Source organism: Balaenoptera borealis (genome assembly GCF_965194805.1).
Source record: "Balaenoptera borealis genome assembly, chromosome: 7".
Classification (NCBI taxonomy): Eukaryota; Metazoa; Chordata; class Mammalia; order Artiodactyla; family Balaenopteridae; genus Balaenoptera; species Balaenoptera borealis.
Window position 1 is genome coordinate 84,012,591 of NC_138864.1, and position 18,535 is coordinate 84,031,125.

The window sequence follows — 18,535 nt, forward strand, 5'->3', positions numbered from 1 at the left end:
TCAGGCAGCTGCAGCCTTCAGACGCTCGTAGGACCCGCTGCCTGGCCCTGGCCATCGCGGACATTGTGTGGCGGGCTGGAGGCCACAAGAGAGCCGTGGTCACACTGTAAGTGCTTCCCTGGGCTGTGTTGCGACCGCTTCACCTTGGGCGGGCGCAGCTACAGGCCAGCTGGCTGTGCGCTTCCTGTCCTTGGGGAAATCGTCGTCTCACACAGGCCGTCTGGGCCTGAGGACCGTGTCTGTGCCCTCCCAGACCCCTGCCCTGTGCTCCAGGCCAGGAGGAGCCCAGAGAGTTGGCCTGATGTGCTGGGCAGCCCCACACCAGCGGAGGGCCAGCCCTCCACGTGGCTCCGGTCGAGAGGGGTCGGATCTGGGGATCCCTCTCCGCAGGGGGTGCTGGCGGATGTAACCTGCCTGAGAAAACCCATGCCCCCGCCCCGCCACCGGCAGCTTGCTCCCCTCTACATTTCTCTGATCCGGAGGCCTCGGAAAACAGCCTCTAGGTCGACCCAGTCATTTGTACTGCTCCCCCCAAAGCACGCTCCTATTTGCCCTGTCACTTGGATCCCCGTTCCGGTGAGGAGACTCACAGAGAGATGAGAGGTCAGCGGTGGAGCTAGCGCGGTCTTCTTCCCTGCTACCTCTGTCCTGCTGGTGGAGGATGCCATCCTCGTAATCTATGTGGATGGCCTGCCGGCTTTTCAGCCTGACCCTTCAGAGCGGAAGCATCACTTCATCCCAGCTGTGTGGCTAAGCTTTAGTAAAGGGGGTGCCCTTTGGATCCAAGGGCCACACCCTGGAAGGGGGCACAGTGGTCAGCAGAGCACAGTACTTAAGAGAAGAGACTCCAAAGGCTGACTCCCAGTGTTGTTGCTTATTGGCTCTGTGACCTTGACTAACTGACTCGACTTCTCTGTGCCTAGCCTGTTTATTCATCTGGAAAATAGGGGTGATAGTAGTGATTACTTAATGGGGTGAATGTGAGAATTGAAGGAGTCAACATAAATAAAATGGTATATAATGAATGACAATATCATCGATCAGTTTAAATAATTGATCCATATAAATAAGTGATAAATAATAGTACGAAGCACTTAAGGTAAGGTCTGGCTCATACTAAGTATCATGTCAGTGTTAGGTATCATCATCATTATCACTATTCTTATCGAGTGCTTGTCCTTGGTACCCATGTTCCAGGTAACTTACAAACCCTGGCCCTTAGGATCTGCATGGCAGCCTTGAGAGCACATGGGGCAAAAATTCAATCTCTCCTTACTTAACAGATTAGGAAACAGAAGCCCAGAGAGGGGGCGGTGGCTGGTCCAAGGCTGCACAGCAGGCTAATGTCATAGTACTCCCCTGTCCCCCCACCCTCCCCGCCCCCAAATGCAGCTTCTAGTCCAAGCCTTCCTGGGCCGCACGTGCAGGTGCTGTGTAAACAGATGTCCTCCAAGAGGACAGAGGCTGGACTTCCTCAAGTCCCTAAAACACGAAGGGCAAGTGAGCATTCCTTAGTCTGGAAGCCTGCTCGTCCGTGGGTGAGAGGCAGACTTCCTGCTACCAGGATTTGGGTTTGGTTATTCCCGAGCTCTCCTTCGGCTGTCTTTTTTCCATCCCATATTAGCACTGGCACCTCCACCCGCTCCCATTTAGTGGAGTTCTCCGGACCCGGCCTAGCGGGTGAGTTCAAAGCGGGGAAACGAGGTGCGCTTGGCTCCCTTCTTTCCTCTGGACCACCTTTTGGTTTGTCCTCATTGAGCAGCCCGTGTGGTTTTTGCCTTGGCTCTGGGGCATGTCTTCTCTCCGCGCAGAGACTCATGCATCTCCCTTTCCTTTTTAGGGCTTCGAGAACACAGCAGTTCAGTCCAACCGGGAAATACAAAGCAGATGGAGTCTTAGAAACAGTACGGCTTTCTGGAAAATTATCACGCAACCTTTGGCTTTGTTTGGGGACAGTCTCCTTTCATATAAGTAAATCCTTCCTCAGTTGGGGATGGGCCAGCCTTCCCTGTGGCCCAGGCCAGCAGAATCCTCCACCTGGGATTGGGGTGCGGGCAGAGGTGGGGGCCTTTGGGATGAGCTCTGGCCAGAACTGGCTTTATGGCCAAAAGGCCGATGGGCGCCCTGTCATGTTGAGCTTGTACAGAACCTGACGTCCCTCCAGCATTCGGTACACCATGCCTTTTGGCTAAACTCCAGCCTTCCCCATGTCCCCCTTTATGTCATAGCATCCTCTCTGGGATTGCTATGAGAGGGTAGTGGGGATGCAAGGGAGAGGAAGTTAGAGAGCAGAGAAGAGCTTTGATGGGCGGAGCACCAGCTGGAAAGCCAGACCCAAGTAAGACAAAGGACAGGAGAGAAATGAGAGACATGCGAAAATGCGGAAACTGTGACACTTTCCCACAAATTAATCTCCTCTTCACTGAGGATTTTTGTTTTACTTAGTTTGTTTCCTTTGACCTTTTGGGCATGTGTGGCCCTGGGATCTTAATTAAGCATCTCACTTTGTTGGATGTTATCTGTGAAAGTGTTTTTTTCTGACCTGCATGAGAAAGCACAGGAGACTCATAACCACTGCTTTTGCACTGAACTCAGGACACTGCCTGCTGGGCTTAGAACAGGCCTGGTGATGGCGACCTGGGTGGGTCACCCACCCTGTACTCCCCTGTCCCCCCACCCTCCCCGCCCCCAAGGTGCTCCTCAGATATCTGTGACTAGCCCGCAGGGTGCAGCCCCGCCCGTCAGGGCCATCCATGCATGATGCTGGCTCTGTGGCTTTAGTCCCATGATGTCTCCAATCCTGGGGCCTCTAAAGGCAGGCCCAGTGTTGCTGCAGGGCGGGAGCCCCAGAGACCCCAGCTGGGCCCTGCAGCCTTTAAATTACACACAGGTGTAGGAGTGCCTCTCCACCCCCGCTCCCGAGGTCGCCACTCTCTGACTGCAGGGACATTCCCCAGTGGGGTCTTGCAGCTGCTGAAGTTAGGGCCACAGAAACTAATCCAGCATGGGGGGCCGTCCACTGGGCTTGGGCAGTTCACCCTGTGTGCTTGTGTTTCCCAGCTCATACTCCACAGTTTGACCTGCTACGAGGAGCTGGTGACTTTTCTTCAACAGAGCGTCCATCAGGTATGAACAATGGTTTAGTTTGTGGGATGTGCGTTGCTAAGCTTCTGCTTCCTTTGTGGGAGGCATGCTGGTGAACTGGGGTTGTTCCCTGTTCATCCCCATCCTGGGGTAGTGGGGCGATGTCGGCTGGAGAAGAGTGGGCTTGGGGGCAGAGGGTCCGACCTCTGCCACTATGTCCTGGAGGGCTGGCCATGGCTACAGGTAAAGAGAGCCGCTGCAGCGGGGGCTGCAGAAGCAGGGATGGAGTGGGGTCGGGCTGAAGGGGAGCAGCTATCACACTGCGGTTATGAGAGCTTTCTCTCTGTCCGAGGGCAAGCAGCTACCTCTGCAGGTAAAGAACACTTCGTCAGTGAGTGGGGCTCAGCACCATCTGGGGAGGTGACTAGGACATGGGTTCCTGGGCAGGATTGGAGGTCTGAGCACCGTTGATGGAGATCCTGACAGTAGAGGACCTTGGTTGGTGTCCCGGGAGGCAGGGCTGGGCCCGGAGGGGCCTCCGGAGCATCCTGTCTACTGGAGGAGAGCCGAGCACCTGCTCCAGGCTGTGAGATGGGGTGGAACCCAGCCAGGGCCTGGGAGCAGCCCATCAGAGGGCTGAGGGAATTCAGAGTTGGGCTGTAGCCTCGGGGCTTTGTGGAGGAGGTCGTTGAATGCTCCAGGGGTGGGTGAAGAACATTGTCTCTGGAGCCGCCAGCGTCAGCGGGTGTTTGCATCTAGGTTACACCCCTCAGTAGCTCTGTGACCTTGGGCAACTTACTGGAGCCTCTGTGCCTCAGTTTCCTCCTGTGTACCATGTGGATGATGGCAACGGTGCCTGCCTCAGAGCGCTGTGCAAAGCGCCTGGAGCCACCGTGTCCTGCTCCGTGTTCCCGGTGGTCGTTAGCTTTCGTTGTGGGTGTCTCATCACCATGGTGATGATCACTTAAGGCAACCTTGAGATGGGTTAGTTGTAGACAGGTAGAGACGGGAGGGAAGCATGGCAGAGGGAAGCATCCAGAGCCAAGGGATGCTGCTTTCTGCGCCAGCCCGTCCCGCAGGTGCGTGGGAGGGGCTCTGACGTAGGAGGGCTCCTGGCCTTGGCGCTGGGAGTCCTGGGCTGGCTGTCGCTTGTTCCCGTCCCTGGCTTTCTCTGGCTCTTCATGAGCATAGCCCAGCGGGCAGTCTGTAGATGCAGCGTGCTCACCACCGGCTCAGGGCCATGGGGGGCCTGGAGCAGAGACCCCGGGACCTCCTCTGGCTTATTCCTTGGTCACAAGTGGCCTCAGGAAAGTCACTGGGCTTCAGTGGCCTCATCTGGAAAGTGGAAGATGGAGCAGTTAGCGGGTAACTTCCAGCTCTTCACTGTCCAACTGTGATTCTTAAAGAAGAGCCTTAAACGCATGGGAAAGAATGTCTTCCAAATTAAGGACCAGGCAATTTAAATAAGCAGAAAGGACACCTTTTATTAAACATACCAGAGCAGTGTGAGAATACAGCAATGCAATGCATCTGAGAGACGAGCAAATCCTGACAGCATCAGTGTGCATTCAGGGAGGCCAGGACCAAGGGCACCTGTGTTCACACTGTCAGGTGAAGCAGAGCTGGAGGAAGGAAGCCCTGTGGGGCAAAGGAGGGGCCCTGGGGTGATTGCTCACATGACCCCAGGATCTGAGGCCCCATCATTGCCGCTGAGGCCCTGGGGTGGCCCTTCAGCACCAAGATCGTCTACATCCTTGTCTATAGTTGGGATCTCCCTCCTCCCTTGGCCTGTACCCCCAGGGTTTCGATGAAGCCCAAGCAAGACAGTGAGTGTGAAAGAGGTTCTGAGAGTGGGACCCTCGCCAGGGGCGGGAACCGCCTACTTCCTGCCACACCTCTGGGCTCAGAGCAATTCCCTCTCCTCTCCTGGCCTTGGTTCCTGGGTACGAGCGGTCACCATTTGGCCCTCGCTCTGGAAGGCGTTGTTTCCCCCTGCAGTTGAAATTATGTTTTTGCTGGAAGCCGTTGAGCTGCCTCAGCACTACCCTCACCAAATTCATTTTTCATGGTCTGGGCCTAGGAGGGGTTCCTCGTGCCAGGCCTGGAAATGAACACTGAACCACGTCTGCCCAGAATAAACAGCCTCCTTGCTGTGTTTTCATTACCGCTCACCCTCCTGGTGAGACGTCTGGCTGCCGCCCCCTGCGAATGGGGGGATGCTCCCGCCCATGCCTCCCACTGGGGTTCTTGGTGGACTCAGGTCTGTCCCGGGCCAGAGCAGCTCGGTGGAACGACCCCTTCTTCCCAAGCGGTACCAGACATTTTTCCAGACCCTGCTGGTGGGTTCTGGCCCAGTTGCCTGCCTGGACTCTCCTCTCAGTGCAGGCACTTTGCCCTGTGGCCTTCCATGGCTTGGCAGCTGGAATTTGATGAGATAATTTTATAATAATAAATGTTTTAAAAACAAAATTGGATATTGGTGCCATTCAGTCGTGTTCCGGCAAGGGCCAGAGGCCCCAGGCGGGGGTCATGTCCCCGCCCCCTGCAGTCTCACCTAACCTGTCCATACACAGGGGCATATCCACGACTCAGGATGAGGTCCCCTTGGACGTGTCCCAAGGACTGGAAAATGCTGGCCCGAGTATAATAATAGTTCTCCACGTTTACACAGAGAGTTGGCTTACAGCGGGAGACTGTGTTCCTTACTTCATTGCAGTCCTGCGAGTAGGAAGGCACGGCAGTGGGGGAAACAGACCCAGGAAGTGCCGTGGCCTCCTCAGGACAATGTGCAAGTCCATGGCAGAAGTAGGTAGGCATTTCAGAAGGGGAAACTGAGACTGAGAGAGCTTTGTCACTCCTTGAGACAACAGACAAGACTGTAGTAGAGCTCTGACAAGGGCACTGGTGGCCCGAGTCCTCCCAGGCCTCTGTCCCCCTGCGCGGGGACATCCGCATTACTGTTTGCAATTGTCAGAGCACTTCCACCGACCTGGCCTCATAGGACGTGCAGCATAACCTAAGGAAACGTGCAAGGGAGGTATTTGTTATCCTCATTTTGCAAATGGGAAACTGAGGACAGCAGAGGTGAAGTGACTGGCCTGAGATCACAGAATTAAGATGACGTTGATTTAAGATTATTGTTGATTCATTCATTCCATTTCTGCTTCCAAAAAAAGATTTAAAGGTACTTATTAAAAAAAATGATGTCCTCGGGGTTTTTTCTGTGCTCCAGCCACGGTAAACCTTCCCTCTCTTGCCTCTGGGCCTTTGCATGTACTTCTCCTCTCACCTGGAACAACGTTCCCTTTTCTGATTCCTCCTTGTCCCTTGGGCTTCTGTCTAGACATCACTTCCTCCAGAAAGCCTTCCTTGATGCTCCCTCCTTCCCTAAGCCCTAAGTCTGCACTGAAGGCCCTTCCTGTGTGTTTCCAGGGAACCTTGGTTTTTCCCATCAGTGCAGAGCCCCTTCCCCACTTTTTTCAAGTTGCTTATTATTCTCTCTTTCCTGAGTTACTTCTCGTGAGGGCAGATCTGTGTCCACCTTGTTCACAGGTATAGCTTTAGCAGGGAGCATCCTCTTGGCACAAAAAGTTCAGGCAGTAATTTTTTTTTCTTGAATGACTAATTGAATTATTGGGTGAAAATAAAGACTATATACATATATAATATTTAGAAAATATAAATCTATATTTTTAATTGAAGTATAGTTCATTTACAATATTATATTAGTTGCAGGTGTACAACATAGTGATTCAATATTTTTATAGATTATACTCCATTTAAAGTTATTATAAAATAATGACTATATTTCCCTGTGCTGTACAATATGTCCGTGTTGCTTATTTATTTTATACATAATAGTTTGTGCCTCTTAATCCCTACCCCTATCCTGCCCCTCCCCCTTTCCCTCTCCCCACTGGTAACGACTAATTTGTTCTCTATATCTGTGAGTCTGTTTTTCTTTTGTTGTATTAATTCATTTGTTTTATTTTTTAGATTCCACATATAAGTGATAACATACAGTATTTGTCTTCCCTTGATAAAGTCTATATTTTGAGGAAAAGAAAAGATAATTCTATCAGAAGTTTGAGCTAAAATAGTTTGAGTAGTTTGAACATCATATTTGGCTCTGAGCTTCCTGGCAGCCAAGGCAAAATGGAAATATGATAAGTTATATGATTCTCATTGTTCCAGGAAAGTAAGCTTTCTTTTTTAGTTTTAAGTTAGAAAAGAAACCAATCACCCCATAAGGAACACTGACTATTGTAACAGGCAGCATCTTCAACAACAGTTCCAAAAGTGGTATCGTCCCCATAGTGGGATGAGTAAGGCCTTCACACTCATTTGCAGCCAGGAGACGGTGTTCCTTCAGGAAGCAGAAATGACATAGTCCATCCCAGTAATCCGTGGCCTGCTGGGCTCACTGGACATGTGGGCAGTGAGGACCCAGCATCATAATAACAGCTAACACAGGTGTCAGGCCCTGTTTGAAGCGCTTTACAAGGATGATCTCACTTAATCTTCACAACGACCTCATGAGGATGGGTCCTATTTTTATTATCTTTGTTTTACAGATGAGGAGATGGGACAGAGAAGTTAACAAATGTCCCTGTGGTCACATAGCTAGGAGTGGCAGAGCCAGGATGTAAACCCAGGCAACCAGGTCCCAGGTTCCGGGCTCCAAACCAGGGTCGAGACTAGGGGAAGATGGGAAGACGAGTGAGGTGCTCCCCAAATTCAAAGGGGTCCCCGAAACCTTAGTAATCAGCATAAATAATATTTTAGTGCAATAGTTTGAAACTATTAAAATTAATCTCAAAAAACCCGCGATGAACAAAAAAAATTTGAAAAGATGGGATCTGCTCTTGCACTTGCCATGCTCACCTCACTGGCACCTCCCCACCCGGCTCTCCTCCAACCTGCTCTCTGCTACTCTCTGCCCAGTGCAGTTCTTAGGATCCCTTAGGAGTTAGGGATTTGGATTCAGACGGAGTCCCCTGGATACCCATTGGGCTGCTTGCAAGCTGTGTGACCTCGGGCCAGTCACTCAATTTCTGAGCCCCAGTTTCCTCACATGGCAGAGGGCGGTAATAACAGTATTTATAGCACAGGCCCGGGATAGTTTTAAATGTGATAATGAACAGAAGACACTTGCAAGGTAGTGGAGGCTGCCCTAGGCCACTGCTGTCCGTGAGCTTCTGGGACTCGGAGGTCGTGGGGTGTTCCTCGGCGGGCGGGCACTGCATCTGCTCCGTTGTCATTCAGGCTGGTGCGCTCCTCATCCCTTAGGGAGTCTGGTTAGTGAGACCTGCATGGGATCTGCCATGGGGCTACCTGGAGACCTCTGGGACCTGGCTGGAAGCAGCTGGCTCGGGGTCAGGCTGCTCCCTGGGTCGTGGTCCCCAAGGAAGTGAGAGGAGGGAGGTGCAGACACTTGATGGGTTCTCATTCCTCTCTCTTCTTCCCAGTTTGAAGCAGGCCCCTACGGATGTGTCCTGCTCACCCTGTCGGCCATCCTGTCCAGGTCCACAGAACTGTGAGTATCTTCCTCATTAAATTCCGGGAGCCAGGCTTGTCTGTCTGGTTCACTGCTGCCTCCCCAGAGCCCAGGGCAGAGCTGGGCACACAGTGGGTGCGTAGTGAGCATGGATGAATGAAGCAGTGGACTAGGGGCAGTTGGCTGGACAGGGGAGAGAGAACAGTTACATTCTTCGTACATGTGTGTTCAGTGCTACCTCCTCCTCTGTCTCCCCACGTGTGCTGGGCAGTGCACGGGATTCAGATCCAAAAGACCCCCCAAAGAGCTTACAGCCTCCCTGGTGTCCCAGCGGCACTGCAACGGGCGCGTACTTGAGCACACACGTGGACTCCCTCGAGACATGTGTGGGGACATAAGAACTGGGAGATCACTGAGGGCCCTGTGAACTTGCTGTAGGCCAAGGCAGTCCCGAAGGTTTCAAGGTTCGTGTCTAGGGCCAACCCTGAGGAGCTGAGTGTGCCCCGTGGCCTTGGAGGTCGGGGGAGCAGGGAGGCTGGGTCCCCGGCTTGGACTCCATGCATCCTTAATCAAACGCGGCCTCCCGGGCTGCCCGAGAGCTGGAGTTCCGCCGTCACCCTCATTCCCTAGGAGCTTTCTAGGCCTCTTTTCTGTATTTGTCACCTGGGCATTATGTCACTAGGGAGGGTAGCAGATTAATAGCACATTAATAGGTTTGTAAAGTACAATCGATTGCCCCATCCACTTCCAAGCAGAGCGCAGACCCCAGAGGGCGTGGAGACCTGGGGGAATGAATTTGCACTTTGCAGGGGTGTGTGGTGTTGGGGAAGATTTGGGAACAGCTCTGAGCAGGCGGGCCCTGGGAACTGGGGAGGCGGAAAGAGTAGTCATGGGGAGCCCAGGCTGGGGAGGCCCGGCAGAAGGGGACGCTTGCCCCCCTCTCCTGGTCCTGGGCGGGCCCTGTCCGAGTTCCCTGTGGCCTCTGGTGCGGGTGGGAGGAGGAGGGCAGGGGCTCTGCAGCCTCGTGCTGCTAGCCTGCCTGCTGCTGGCTGCTACTGACCTTATTAAATGCGTGTGTGTGCACTTTCTAATGGCATTTTTCTTCTAATCCTGCCATAATGATATGATTCATTCCTGGCCGAGCTCACGTGCACGGCGACCGTAAGCCACCCTGCCTTCTCCCCTGGCCTGGGTTTGCTAATCCCTGGGCTGACGGGTGTGTGGGTGAGACCCTTGAGCTCCCTGAGGGGAAGCTGAGCTCTCAGGAGGGCCAGGCCCTTTGGCAATCCTCTTGGCCTCAGTTTCCCCATCTGTATGGGGGCCCCTTGGCTCTGAGGGTCAAGGTCTCTGTGCTCAGTGTCTCTGCTCTAGGTGCCACGGGGCTTGTCAGCCTGGGGGCCGGGCACCCTGTTCACACGCACGCTCCTTAGGGAGCTGCTCTGGCAGCCCTGCCCATCTGAGGGGCCTTCGGGGCCCCTTGTCCAGGCTGTGCTTCACATTGTCCAGAGCTGGAGCACTGGGGCTGTTTCTGCCGCCTCCCCGCCCCATCCAACCAAGCCACGCAGGGGTCAGTCCCTGCCTAGGTCGTGGCACCTGTGGGGCATCTGTGTCGGGGAGGCTACCTCGCTGGACCTGCACAGCCTCGTGCCCATGGGCCTGAAGTCACAGCGCTGCCATGCCCCTCACCCTCCACCAGTCACAGACACACACGCGCACAGAGACACACAGATACACACAGACAGACACAGGCACAAAGAGACATACATAGACACAGAAAGAGACATACACAGAGACACATGGATACACACACAGACACACACAACACGGTGGGGGTCCCCTCCTTCCCCTTGTCCCCAGAGAGAGTATATAAAGACAGTCTCTCCTGCTTAGGGCCCCCGAGGACCTTCCCTGGGTCCTGGAGGCCAGTGGTTCCGAAGCCTCCCAGGGCAGCTATGGGCCCCTGCCTTCCAGGAGGACCTGCACAGAGACCTGCTTTAGCGTTGGCCCCGGCAGTGCTTTGGTGGGAGTTGTCTTACTCCTGTGGCCTCCTTTTCTTCCTCTGAGAAGACAGCATAGAGGACATTCTCATCGGCAGTAAGGATAGCAACCAGCATCTAGTAAGCTTCCTGTGTGCCAGATCCTTTGCTGGAGCATTTTACACGAGACGCATTTAATCCCCACGGCAACCCTGTTAGGGGTCACTATTGCGATCACCATCACCATCTCTGTCTTTCAAGTGAGGAAACGAGGCTCTGAGAGGCGAGTGACTTGCCCCAAAGTCACACAGCTCAACCCAGGCAGCCTGGTCCCAGACGGGGTTCTCTGGGTTTGCTGTTTAAGGACCTGAACTTGGGAATAAAACAGATTTGGTTTCAGGCCTGACTCCAAACTCCTTTGAGCTTGAGTTTCTTACTCTGTAAAATGAGGATGATAATTCGTGCCTCACAAGATTAAACGAAGAAATACATGTTGTGTGCTTGGCAGGCCTCGGATAGTGGCCGCTGCTGGTCCCGTCCTCTCCCAGCTGTGCTCAGGAGCCTCTTGTGCCCCGTGCTGTCCTTTTCTTGCCCTCAGTCTTGGCTTGGTGTCTCGTGGTGGAGACATGGCCACAGGGACGTCCTGCAATGGGTGATGGGTCCTCCCTGGTGCCGGGAGACTGCTGTTAGGGGGAAGCCCCAGTTCTGCAAACACAGCTTAAAAACCACAGGACCAGGCGATCCCAAGGGCCTTCCTGCTCTGGGGTCCAGTTTTAGCTTTGCTGAACCCTTTGATACCATTTCAGGGTGATCTGGTGCTACTTTGGGCAGTTGAAAACGTGACCTGGTAGCCCAAAAAAGAGAGCAAGTCTCTCAAATCATATGCTGTTCGGCCAGGAGAAGCGGAGCTGGGGGAGGAGGGGCTGGGAAACGCAGCCGAACACAGTGTGAGTATGTGTGCGTTTGTGGCAGGGCGTGTGTGGACGGGAGATGGGTGAGTCTGAGGGGCTGGTGTGAGATGATGTGGGTTTTGGTGGTTGTGTCTGAGATTGTGCGAAGGGTGACTTGATTGTGTGTGTGCGGGAGTGTGAGTCTGACTGAGCGCATGGCCGTCCCTCCCTCCTAGCAAGGCTCTGAGACTCATGCCTGAGGCCCAGGGGCAGCTGTCACAACAGAGTCATTGCCTCCTGTCCACGGGCTGTCCCCAGCCCTGGGTGGAGCCAGGGTGAGGGCGCCATGGGCAGACACAAATGCAGCAGAGTGCAGCCTGGACACTTCACCCTCAGAGGCTGAGAGGCTGAAAGAACAGTGGCATAGCTGGCCTTTGAGTTTTGCTTACCCCAGGCTGAGTGCAAAGGCTTGAGAAGGTTTCATTATTTTCTGCTTGATTTCAAGCCATCTATTTTCTTTCCTAAGATCTCGAATTGCTTACAGTAAATTTCATACAGGCTTTCATGTTCTCCTAGTTCCCCTGCTTTCCAAACCGCATGGCCCAGAACTTTCCCCAGCGCATTCTCACAAGCCCCAAGGATGCCCAAGGTTCTGGGGTCAAGGCCAGCTCCGAGCCAGGCCTGCACAGTGCAGTGCAGGGGTGGGCCAGCCCCTCGGCCCAGGGGAGGGCTCGGACGCTGCCCCCCACCGCCACCCCGGGTGACTTAGGCCTGGGCGGTGAGAGGAGACAGCTTGTGAAGAAAACCTTTTCATTCAGTAGACCTTTGGCATTCATTACAGTGGCAACTTTGGATGCCCAAGGGCAATCTTGAAAGTCCAAAATAGGCGGTACTTTGTCATTTGCCGAAGTGATTTTCGAGCAGCACAAGCCAGGCACTGGGGGCGTGGAGAAGCCTCCACACCACGTGGCTCTGTGTTCTTTGTAACCGTCTCCAGCAGAGGGAAAACAACAACAACACAGTGAAACAGCCTTGAACTGAAAGCCAGCTGTGAGTGTTGGTCAGGCGAAGGCAAGTGACAGAAGCACAGTTCTTAGCCAGCGTAAGCAGAAAACAACGCAATTAATTGATTCATATCAAAAGCCCAGGGCTTTGGGAGTGGCTGGATCCAGGAACGCAGACAGTGTCTTTGGGACTTGGTGTCCCCCATTCTGTCTCTTCTCTCTTCTTTCCTCCGTCTCTGTCGTGTTCTCGGGGGAGCCTCCTGCACGGCGGGCTCCAGGGACCCTTTTCTCGGGCTGCCGCTGTTCCTGATGCCCAGGCCCAGGCCGCAGCCATTGTGGGGCAGGTGAGACTCAGGGGCTCCCCCGGAAGGTGGTCAAAACCCCCAGGGACCTACCCCACTGGCTGGGGAAGGGATGGGCTGTATAGTCAGGAGCTGGAGGTGTGAGACGTATCAAGGAGCCAAGAGCAGGCCTGAACTCGGGGGTGAGTCAGATCTGGGCCTGCTGGAGGCCCCGCAGGCCACTCTCAGAAGTGGAGAGAAGCAGTGACGAAGCCCCAGTCCACCTCAGGGAGGCTGGGCGGGCCAGCAGATGGCAGCGTAAGGGTTCGAGCAGGGGGCTGTTCAGGTCGAGAAGCCCGGGTTTTTGGTGGCCCTAGCTGTGCTGTGCTGGGGGAAGGAAAAGATAGGATACTTGTCAGCGTTCTCCTCCACCTTCCTGCCGCACCCCCTAAACTCTCCCAGCCCAGGATGGGAGGTGCAGACAGAACCGCCCAGACCGGGTACCCTGGCTCGATACGGACAACAATTGCTTTGCAGCCCTGAACGGAGCCTGGCCTTTCTCTCCTGGGTCTTCCAGGTGGGACGCGGGAGACCGGGCAGGATGGTAAATGGCCCTCCCTCCCGACATGCCAGGCTCTTTGGACTATAGCTGGAAAACAGGAGGAGAGGAACTTTCTCAATGAATTCCAAGTCACCTGTAATCTGGACTCGGATTCTGGTGGAGGCCGTGCTAGTGAGCGCTTTCAGCAGACGTGTCTGAGGAGGCTGAGGTGGTGGGTGGGAGGCAGACCCAAAGGGCTTGCTGGCACCTTTGTCATCGGAAGCAGCACATGCTCCACCCAGACCCCACTTCCTTCGACTGACCTTCCTTCCTCGCCCAGGTTCCTTTTCTGGGAGCCCCCAGCTCCCGTGCAGTGAGCGGAGCTCCATCCTGTAGCTCTCCGGCTGGCTCCCCCAACCCGAGGAAGGCAGTTGCGGGAGGCCCAGCCTCAGCTGGAGGCGGAGGAGAGAGGGAGGGGCCCTGGGCCCCTGCAGGTGCACAGCAAACGGGCCCCAAATGGTGTGAACCTGCCCATACCCAGCCCTGTGGAACGGCCTCCAGAAGCTGGGTCCCAGGCCGTGTTTGAAGGCAGGCAGAAGCAAGTGTCCTGCCCAAGCAGCTGAGGCTGGCCTGGAACAGCCCACCCCAGGCTTTGGGGGCTGCCAACAACCCAAGGGACAGGCCCATAGGCCCGGGACCATCATCCCATTCTGCAGCTGTGGGGACCAAGGTTCTGAGAATTAAGGGCAGGTTGGCGCACAGCTGACACCATCACCCGAGTCTCCTGTGCCTGCATCGCCCTTCCTGGGCTAGGGGAGGAATGACAGGCGCTGGTCAGCTGTGTCTGCCCACTTAGAGGGAGAATGGGAAACAGGACCCCAGGGAGTCCCAGACCAAACTGATGCTTGTCCACCGGCTTCACTCTCCACCTCACTTCAGCCGGCATAGTCTGGTCCCAGGCTGCTGAGATGGCAAATCATGGCCCGTGAGTGCCAGTGGGGTGTGGCTGAGGGCAGCAGGTCTGCCCATAGACAGAGCCTGAGGGCTGGATGCAGAGAAGGGCGACCAAGCCCAGGCCACGCCGGGGTGAGTGACAGAGCTGGGAGGGTCTCCTGACGCTTGGTGCATCTAGCACCCCTACCCACTCACCGCAGAGCTATACATACCTCCTTGTTCCACGAAGGGCTTGCTCAGGTGCCCACGTAGAGACGACAGGCCTCAGGAGGTGGGAGCGGCCATTAACCTTTTTTTTTTTAAACATCTTTATTGGAGTATAATTGCTTTACATTGTTGTGTTAGTTGCTGCTGTATAACGCCACTAACCTTTTTTTTTTCAAAGGTGAACATAACTTGATTTAAAAAAATTATTTTTAACATCTTTATTGAAGTATAATTGCTTTACAATGGTGTGTTAGTTTCTGCTCTATAACAAAGTGAATCAGCTATACATATACATATATCCCCATATCTCCTCCCTCCCGCGCTTCCCTCCCACCCTCCCCATCCCACCCAAGCCACTAACCTTTGGAAAGAATCTTTTGTTCCAGGCCAGCTTCAGCCATTTGGGTGGGAAGCTTGCTTCTGCCTGCCTCCAAACACGGCCTGGGACCCAGCTTCCGGAGGCCGTTCCGCAGGGCTGGGTGTGGGCAGGCTCACATCATTTAGGGCCCATTTGCTTTGCACCTGCAGGTTTAGGGCCCAGTTCTGGGCACCATGGGGCCAGACGGACACAACATAACCCAGGCCCTCCAAGTCCTTGCTGCCTGGAGGGGCAGGGCTGGCACCTGAAAAGCAGGGTGTGGGCGCTCTTAGGAAGGGGATGTCTGCAGGGAGATGGGGCACATCTCTCTGGGGCAAGGGAGGTGTCCCTTTGTGGAGGAGACGACAGTTAGCAGGGCTCTGAGCGTTATGTGGGATAAGGGTTGCGGCAGGCAGCAAGAACGAAGCAGGCGAAGTCTAGCAGAGGGGTTTGCAGGGAAGGGCTCCTCGAGGCATGGTTGGAAGGTTGCTGGCACGTGGAAGAGGACTGGGGGAGGGGAGGTGGAAGGCATTGAGGGAAGGGCTTGGGCATTTCTGCTTTCTCTTCCTTCCTCCAGGCAGGTCCCTCTCTCTCCATCCATGCTCCTTGCCCTGCTTCCTGGGTCCCCTTCCTTTTTAGGGCCCGTGCCTGCAGAATGGAAATAATACCCATGCCCTCTAACCTGTGGAGCTGTCTGTGGTTTGCAAGGCCTTTTTATGGCCTCAGCTCTTATTGCAACGACTCTTTGAGGTGGTTATTGTTATCCCCATCAGGGGATGACACACCCAAGGCTCAGAGGTAGAAAGCAATTTGCCAAAGGTCACACAGCGCAGGTGGCAGAGGGGGCCTGACACCCAGGTGTTCTGACTCATTGTCCATTCCCTGTCGACATTCCTGAGAAAACAGTCAATATCTGCCACATCCAAATCCTTTTCAGATATTCATGGCCACAGTTCAATCGCTGGGAGTGGAGACTCCATTTATTCTGGGTTTTTGGCCGTGATATGAATAGTGGAGGTTGCAGGAATCATGACCTCTCAGTCATTGTTTTGTTGTTGTTGTTGTTGTTATTGCTGGTATCGCAGGAAAAAGGAAGTGACATTTACCAAATGTCAAATGCTTTATATAGTTCATCTCATTCAGTTCTCACAGCAATCTGTAATAGAAGGAGGCGTTTTCATACCCATCTTACAGGTGGGGAAACTGAGGCTCAGAGAGGGGAGCAACTGGTAAGCGGCAGCAGCTGGATTTGAATCCCAGGCTCCCTGACTTCAGAGCCCACGTTCTCTTAGTTGTTCCACAGCTGTCCTTTCACTGTTGATATTGTCCTCGAGAGTCAGTAGAAGTCCCACCAAACAATGGGTGATTGTTTCTGGAGGCTGCTGCAGGTGGAAGGGAGTGCAGTGGAAGGTGCAGCCTCTGGGGGGGGGGTCTCCTGGGGGGGACAGGCAGGAGCTGGCCCAGTGGAATGTGGTGGTGCCCCGGGCCTGGTGCCCTAGAGGTCAGGTGGAGGGGAGGTGGCTGGTTGGGTCCTCCCCGGTTAATTACCAACTATTTTAGCCATGATGTTTTAAATATCAGAGTCGTGGACCAGGCACACTTGTTCACATCCTGGAAGGTCCCCGGAGACCCCTTGCTCCAGGCCTCTGGTTTTATAAATGAAGAAGACACAGGCTGAGAGCGAGGCATTGACTTGCCCGAGGTCACTCAGCCAAGTCCAGGACTGAGCTGGCCATTGACCCCTCCTCTTGGTGGACACTGATTTTAGGTGAGTTTTGGCTGTAGACCAGAACCATATTTCTAGGCCACTTGGACATATTTTCCTTCTTATTCAGAAACTTCTGCACAAAATGCCCAGATTCATATGTTCAGTCGTGTGTTGGGGAGGCTTTAGAGGGAAGGGACAAGCTGTGTCCCAGCCGGGGAGGGTGGGGACCAGGAGTGGGGCTTCAGGGCTCAGGGACCTGCCTGGAGCTGGCCGGCCGGGTTGACTATCACGTGTTTCAGGCCGCCCTAGACAGTGTGATGTTGGTGCCAGGGACACAGTCCCTGACTCTGTGTGCCCACAAGTCCCTTCTCCTTTCTGGGCCTCAGTTTCCCCCTCAGTAGAACAAGGATGGCCGCTCTTGCCCGCTGACCTCACAAGACTTTAGGGAGGACAGTGTCCCTGAAAGCGTCTGAGACCGCAGACTCTGCAGATCCAAGGCTCTGGCGCTGTAAGCTGCTCAGCGGCAGAACCTCTGCCCCTCTGAGCCCTGTGCCAGAGGGCGGGCTGGACAGAGGCAGTGGAGTTCTAGGACCGGCTTCAGCCTGAATGTGGGCTGGCACCTGTCACTAGCCCTGGGCCAGCTGTGTCCTTTCTCTAGCCGTCCATTCTCCCATCTGCAAAATGCTGGGCCCCGGAGGCTCTGCCAGCCCTGATGTCCTCTTTGTTCCGTTTCTTGGTGCAGTGCAGTGTCTCTGGGCCCTCCCGATGGGGGCAGAGCTGGGAGAAGCCGTCCTTGCTGGCATCCTGGGAAAGCCCCTTCCTCTGTCAGTGGGTGGACTGGACACCCCCAGGGTCAGGCCGTCACCCCAGACCATTGGTCCAGGTTCTGGCCCTTGGCTTCCAGAATGCTGAGGAGGTTGGCGGCAGGGCAGCCATGGCCAAGCCCTTCCTCGTAAGTTTCCATGCCCTGGGCAAGTCCACTCAGGCTCCCCCAACTCTGTGCTTCCTGCAGTCTAAAATCCAGGCAAGCTCCTGTTCCCTAAAGTGTTCCCCAGTGCAGGACAGTCTCAGGGGGCAGACTTCATCAGGCCCTGGCTCCCCCTCACCCAGCCTGGTGCCTGGGTCCTCGGGCTATGCAGAACTCTTCTGGGGCCCAGTGTTGTCCAGCTCCCAGGAGGACTGTGGAAGGAATAAGCTGCTCTTTAGACTGGAATGGTCAGTCCCAGGGGAGGGCCCATCACAGCTTGTAGCTCAGAAGCCCAGAAAGTAGGAACCTTAGAGCTCAGGCAGCCCCTCCATGGATTCAGCCCCTGCTCCCAGGACACTGCCTGCCCTTGTGCAAGCCCCTCATGTTGCAGAAGGGGAGACTGAGCCCCAGAGAGGAGAGGTCTGTGGCCACATGGCAAGACAGGGCTAGAACTCTGGTCTGGTGATGGCCCTGCCGTGTGAATCGCCTCCTCTCCGGGGCAGAGCAGAAGCCGCTGTTTCTTTGCTCCAGGACTCCTCACACTCAGCTCTCCAGGGATTTCCCCTAGAGCGAGGTCTGGGCATCTAGATTTGCCAAAGTTGTAAATCTCTTAAGCCATAAGCTGCTCCTTGGCGTCTCCCAAATGCCCTAGTATGAAATACAGATGTTCCTCCTTTTTAAGATCTGAGCCTACTTCTGAATTTCCCATCGTGTTTGCACCTAAGGATGCAATTACCATTTCCTCCTATTGTCCTTTCTGCCCGTCCCTCTGCTCTCAGCTGACGCAGGCGCTCAAACCCGCTGGGTGAACACGAGGCTGTGAGAAGATCAGACTGCTTCTGAAAGCTTCGGGGTGGCTTGGGGCCAGCGATCCTTATCAGTCCACCCAGGGCTCCTCGGAGGCTATTTTCTTCCCTTCAGAAGATGCCGGTATATATGCCGCAGGGAGCGTTTCCATCAATTCTTCTGCCCAAGCCAGTGCCAGCCACACGCCGGCCTCGTCCATTTGTCTCCCGTCCCCCCAGCCGGCCCCTTCCCAGGCCCGCTGGGTCGTTTCTGGCAGGCCAG

At 54.7% G+C, this 18,535-nt stretch overlaps 1 protein-coding gene across 1 annotated transcript in view; it reads left to right on the plus strand.

Annotated features, from left to right (window-relative positions):
• The window catches only part of MINDY4 (MINDY lysine 48 deubiquitinase 4), a 117,846-nt gene that overhangs the window by 74,497 nt on the left and 24,814 nt on the right, over positions 1–18,535 (plus strand). The window contains exons 10-13 of the mRNA XM_082398776.1: positions 5–106; positions 1,841–1,904; positions 3,061–3,126; positions 8,553–8,620. Coding sequence (XP_082254902.1) covers positions 5–106; positions 1,841–1,904; positions 3,061–3,126; positions 8,553–8,620 — 300 coding nt within the window. The remainder of the gene's footprint in view (positions 1–4; positions 107–1,840; positions 1,905–3,060; positions 3,127–8,552; positions 8,621–18,535) is intronic.